This window comes from Erpetoichthys calabaricus, chromosome 2 (genome assembly GCF_900747795.2).
Source record: "Erpetoichthys calabaricus chromosome 2, fErpCal1.3, whole genome shotgun sequence".
Taxonomy (NCBI): domain Eukaryota; kingdom Metazoa; phylum Chordata; class Cladistia; order Polypteriformes; family Polypteridae; genus Erpetoichthys; species Erpetoichthys calabaricus.
This window is the reverse complement of record NC_041395.2, coordinates 306,878,988-306,885,503: the sequence shown is the minus strand read 5'-3', so window position 1 is coordinate 306,885,503 and position 6,516 is coordinate 306,878,988. Positions and strand designations below refer to the sequence as shown.

At 42.9% G+C, this 6,516-nt stretch overlaps 1 protein-coding gene across 1 annotated transcript in view; it reads left to right on the top strand.

The window, feature by feature from the left end:
- The first annotated feature begins 4,258 nt into the window (after positions 1-4,258).
- The window catches only part of sorcs3a (sortilin related VPS10 domain containing receptor 3a), a 1,273,344-nt gene continuing 1,271,086 nt past the window's right edge, over positions 4,259-6,516 (top strand). The window contains exon 1 of the mRNA XM_051922209.1: positions 4,259-5,370. Within this exon, the coding sequence (XP_051778169.1) occupies positions 4,612-5,370 (759 nt within the window). The 5' untranslated portion in view covers positions 4,259-4,611. The remainder of the gene's footprint in view (positions 5,371-6,516) is intronic.

Sequence of the window (6,516 nt, the reverse complement as noted above, 5' to 3'; positions counted from 1 at the left end):
AACCCTGAATACGAGCCACCATACAGAGGGAGAAGCAGAGGTGGTGCAGATCTACAAGTACCTGGAGGTCCATATGAACAGCAAACTGGACTGGTCTGGCAACACAACAGCACTGCATAAGAAGGGCCAGAGCAGACTGTACTTTCTAAGGAGACTCAGGTTTTGTGACGTGTCCAGCAAGCTACTGGAATTGTTTAACCAGGCCATGGTATCCAGTGCATTATTTTACACTTTGAGTTTAGGCAATGCAAAACACCTGAACAAATGTATCAGAAAAGTCAGCTCCAGCACCAGGACTGATCAGAGGTGTTTCTAGGATTTGATGGTATACCAGGGTTTTAACCTCCTTTATGGATGTTAACTAAGTTGCTCTACAAATTTAAGACGTATATAAAATCAAAAAGCATGGGGGTGGGCCATTTGTTGGATAAATACATAAAACTACAAATAAAAAGGACAAAAAAAAATCAGAAGCTCAGACTAACAGATCATGGGCTTAAACCTGTAAGACCCCCCCCCCCCCCCCCTAAAAAAAAAGTTACAGAATAATCTGAAGACTGCTGTGGAATTAAAGAGGATGGTAGCAAAATTGGATGTCCTTGTCAAAAATTCTACCCATTCCCTTCTTTGGGGGGGGGGGGGGGGGGGCTTTCTTGGAATTCTTTTAGCCAAAGGCACATTCTCCCATGGTACAAGGAGAAGCGCCTATGAGAGTCTTTTCTGTCTGCTTTTATTAGACAGTTCAATGCCTTTACCGTTGCCAGAAGCTATAGGAAGGCAGTATCAGACTCCATCTACCACAGTTATTTTAGCATAATATTTATTATATTACATTTTTATTCTATTGTTTATATTGTACTTTGAATCATTTTCTGTGTGTTCTATCTTTTTGCTGTGATATTCATTTGAATTTCTCATTAGGGATTTTATATTTATACTAGCCGTTCCCCGTGGCTCCACCCGTGTAGTAGTGAAAAAGGACAAACTTTAAAAATCAATAATCGAAAGGGTATTGCTAGCTAAGCGGAGGCAAGTTACACTCCAAAACGCAGAGGTAGACCGACTCCCCATTCCTGATGTCACATTTCCCCCTCCCCTTGGCCCGCAGCCTCTGTCTCAAATTAGCATGAATATATCACTCCTGCAAGCGAACTATGATTCTTAGTGCGATGAGAGAAGTCACAAAATCAACCAGATTGTTAAAGCAAATTATAGAAAAAAAAAACCTTGATCTAAATCCATTAAGTAGTTCTCTCGTTCGCTAGCTAAGCAGATGTAAGATACACCCCAAGGCTGGCGAGTGAGTGAGGAGGGCACCACCCCCCCTTGGCCTGCTGTGTCTCTCTCGGATTTGTGGAAGTAAATCGGTACCGCAAGTGAACTATAATACTTAGCGCGATGAGAGAGGTCGCAAAATCAACTGGAATGTTCAAGCAAATTATAGAAAAAACCTGATCTAAATCCATTGAGTAGTTTTCACATGAAAAGTGGACAGACATACACACAGACAGACTTTGGATTTTACATATATATACACACACACACACATACACATATATATATATATATACTGTCACACACATGCGCATGGGAGGCAGCTAAAGGGCTTAAGTAAGGGCAGTTCTGAGACATACCGGGATGTGGCAGAGTGCACTGACTCTTTTTTCTCCCTTCCCTGCAGACCGTTCACGAGAGATCCCACCTGGTCCTCTTGACGTCACTTCCGGGATCGAGCCAATAGAAGGAGACCTTGCCGGCTCCTGCCCCTGTGATGTCACGTCCGGGCTCGCACCAATGACAGAAGACCTTCATGAGCCCGACCCCTTTGACTTCACTTCCTGTCTTCCCCTTTAAAAGTCGCCACCTTTTCCCTGTTCCCTCATTTCTGTGTTGGACTCGGTTTTGTGCACATCAGTGCTATCTCTATTGAAAGCAACTTTGCAGCCAGGAAACCAAATTATACGGGTGGCTGCCCCAAACCTTTTCATGATTCTTATGTCTGGTTTTTGTGACAATACATAGATACACACATACATATATGTATATATATAAATATATATATATATATATATATATATATATATATATATATATATATATATATATATATATAAATATATAAATATATATATATATATATACATACACACACACACACATATATATATATATATATATATATTGTGATGGACAATATACTTGTACATGGGCATGCATCCTGGCCAGGAAGGAGGGCGATTCCTTAACCAGACAAGAGACCAGTCCTATGCTACTCTAAAAAATGGGGTAAAGAAAACCCTATTTCTCCCAGAAGACAGGCACAGGATTTCGATGCCAGTAGGAATACACTGGCGTCCCGGCTGGGTTAGATCTAAGGATAATACCTGGCCGGGAGGCCTGTGTAATGGAAGGACTGGGGAGGACATTCGATTTAGTACATTTTCTCCCCCAGGATGTTAGGTGGCAACCTCCCTGGACACCTGGAGGGCATGCTGGAACCTGTAATGCCTTGGTGCAGCCCAGTGGTGTTATGTGGGGGCTGCCAGGGGGTGATGAAGGGGTTAACAATCCCAATATGGTGGGTACTTCTGATTTACCTGGTAGGACTTCGATCGGGCTATGCCCTAGCATTGGAAGTACTTCTGGATCTAAGATAAAAGAAGTCACTCAACCTCAGCCAGGAGAGTCCAAGTCAGACATGGTCATTATCTGTGCAGGTTTAGCATGTGCTCCCAGTATCTAGATGCTTTTTTTCTCTCAAGGTAATTATAATGGCGTCAAAGTGATTACAGCTGCGCCGAAACGAATCCAGTGTCAGGGGGCGAACGCCATAGCCACATTTAACTGTTTGCCCCCTTGAAATGTGTTATGCAAGTTTGAGAATATCCTAAAGTTTATATTGAGATCCACTTAAGCAGCAAGGTGGAGAAGACTCAATGGTGCACTTATATAAAATAAAATGCAGGGAGCCCCTAGATGTGACTTCCCAGCTCTTTAGAGAAGAACTCCAGGTTAAACGGCTAACTCTTCTCGCCAGGATCCAGTCAAGGCCCCAACTGTGCTCCGACACCCAAATAATCCCGCAGCTCCTCGGGCAGACACTCACTCACTGTGCCGCTGAAAAAACTCGGCGGTTCACAGTAGACGGCTCCAGCTCGGTCCCTGCTCATTTATAAAAGCAATGCTCCATCTCCCACTGTTTATTCGCAAAACGCCCCCCTGCCTTAATTAGCCTTCTCTAAATTTAACGCTATCTATGATTCAAATGAATAAGGGAGGCGCACATTCTAACGCAAGCCTCAGTCCCCGTGAATATCTCGAAGCGCTCGTTTACCAATTACCATTATAGGCATATAATTTAATATATAAATAGAGTTAATTGATTGGTTTTCAGTCTTTAAACTTACACTCGAACAACGCATGGGTTCCCCAAATGAAAGATCGTCCAAGCCGATTGTCGTTTTTTTCATTATTATACACATTGTTTTCCTTTTCTTGATAAGCATTGCCTGTTTCAAACTATGTGTCAAATTGTGCCACGATTTAAAAAAAAATCAAAAAGTTTTCAAACAGCCTGCTTATATCCACTTAAGAGTGCAACAGGAGGAAGCCGATGAGATGAATCGGATTTCCGAAAATAATACGGTTTTGATATCCACAAATGTTGCAAACGGCTTTGCCTTGGAAAGGTTAATATCATCCGCCGCCGCAGCATCAGCTGACATAAGCCAATGCAAAACGACACAGATTGCCGAAGCAATAGCAAACAGACTGTGGCATTTCTTACTTTTCCCATTTAATAACCGTTTTTTTAATTTGCACTAGGAGAGAGAACGAAGCAGCCGCTCAAAGACTTACATAACAAGAATAACACAATACCAACCGACAGACAGACATTAACTATTCAGTCGCATCGCCCTCGTGTCTGTACGCTGTGAGGCTCGCAGATCGCTTCCCTTCCTTTATATAACGGCAATCAGCTCTTATCTGTCACTTATTGTGACTGCCGCCGCGGTTATATTCTGAAACAAAACCGAGTGAGAGGGGAAAAAAAGATGCTTGCACATTCCGTTTAATATAAATACCTCGCCTGTGCGCAACGATGAGTTTCAAATGGCGTCATTTAAATGCTGGATGCAGTTAGAATTTGAATTGAGACAAGATACATTCGGCGAAGGATTTAGGGTCAGGCTTTATCCTGCCATATCCCCCTCCCCCTTTTATTGCTTTAATTTGGTAGCATCGCAGTAGGCGATGACAGAAATACCCATCCTCATTAACTATGTGATCAGGAAGCCCCAGACAGCCGCGCACTGGTTGCCTCCTCACCGAACAGGTGCTGCAGCCTCAGCAACGCTCGCCGGCTCGCTCTCAGTCTCTGCTCTTCCTCTCGCCTCCGAAGCTTTGGCTACAGTTCAGCTCCTCCCCCGCGTGGTGGCTCACTTGATCAAATCCTTGAACGTGCACAGTTTCCCTGAAAAGCACTTTTTTAAAAACCGAGACTACAGCAGATACAGCAACAACCTCCCAACTTCCAGGGAGTTGAGTTCTCTCGGTAAAACACAAGCAAGCATCAACTGCAAAGAGGAGATCTTCCGATTTTTTGCAGCGATGGAAAGAGGAGCATTGGCTCGCTGGACCTGGCTTCTGATCTTCGTTTCTTTGCTGGGTATTACTAGCGCTGAAATAACTTGCACAGCGTGCCCGTCTCCGATAGCGCTGCGTCGGGGGGGATTACGGATGGACTTGCGGATGGATGTCTGGGAGCCAGGGAAAGCGTTTCCAAAAGCTTGGGGGTCCCCACAAAAGATAACTAGTGTCCGGGCTTCTCGTTTAACACCTACCTCGGGTGATGATGCGGATGATGCTGCCCAGGTCGTAACGCAGCAGGGCACAGCCGAGATGATGCCCCTTGCAGCGGCGGGTGAGCTCCATGACAAAGTGTCAGATCCCGGTTTAGCGGACGAAACCCCGTCGGCTCAAAGCGACAGTGTTAGCCTGTCAATCAAAACAAAGGACCAAGGGCAGGTTGGAGAGAACAAAGATTTTAAACATAAGAAACTTTTTGTAACCGAAATTTCGACATTTGGAAAGGACACCGAGCAGCGGAGATTAAAAAGGAGCAGCCCCGAGAATGGCGATTGGAGCGAGAGTTTACTGGATGGAAAGCAGTCGGATACCAGAAAAATTAGCAATCCGTCTCTAGACGGTCAGAGGATGAGTAGAACCGAGGGGAAATGGACCAGGGAAGACGGAAAAGTGACCCTTCCTAAGCACGAGGAGCTGAAAGTCGTCAGCAGCACCTTCGCCCTCACCGGGGATTCGGCTCACAACCAAGCCATGGTGCTCTGGTCTGGCCATAACAGCAGTGTAAGTTTCACCACACTTCTTTACTAGCGAAAGGCTTCCACATTATGATCGTGCGCAAAAGTATGTATTAAATCGGTCAGAAATGTGCAGAAACCTCTTATCTCCATCAGGTTTCACATCGCTGGCTTTTTTTATTTTTCCTTTTTTTTCTTTCGTTTAACATTCGAATTCATGCATTTGCACTTGATTCCAAAACGCAACAGTTTTTAACAATCTTTACAGGTGGGTGATATTATCAAAAATGCTACAGGAAACCCCCTTGATCTGCAGACAGGCTGGGTTTCCACCAAAATTTTTTGTCACGGCTTCAGCTAAATGAAGCACCCGCTGTTCTAACTGTCTGGACACTTTTACTGCTTGGTTTTATTGTGCTCGGGTTAACGGACTACCGGGTCGCCTGGAGGAGGCTTATGCGTTCCTATCTATCTATCTATCTATCTATCTATCTATCTATCTATCTATCTATCTATCTATCTATCTATCTATCTATCTATCTATCTATCTATCTATCTATCATATCTTTGCCCCAAATGTCACTAACTATATATATACTACATGAATATTTACCGTAGAGCATTATTAAATTTCAAAACATACATTTTCAAATCTGCATGAGTCTAGGGGAACACACACAATACTGTTTATTATCTATTAATATTTATTACTTAAATATATTATATATGAGTTATAATTTAAAAAGTGGTGTAGATAACCGCCTTACACCCCTCAGATGCAATTTGCTCTGCTACTGGGAGAAATTTCAGAACAAACATATACCTGGTATTTAAAATGGTTACAGACACAAGGAGGAGGCTTTGCTATTTTATAGAAATTAGACAACTCGAATCTCTAAGATTTTACTTCAGAAAATGATTCAGACCTGAATCGATGAGAAAACAAGCATTCAACCACAAAGGGATACCTGTAGCTTTGCATGTTCTTTTAGCTCTTAAGTGAGCGTGAATTTAGGAATATTTTTTTTAAATAATACAGCAATAATAATAGTAATTATGCAGAGATTGTGCTTTCTTCAAATTATTCAAATTAGAAAATTATTAGCACAGCGTGCTGTTCTGGCCACTTTTTCATTCTCCGCCGAATGGATAATAAGAGGTACTTTTTCCGCCGTTGTTAATAAGTAGTTAC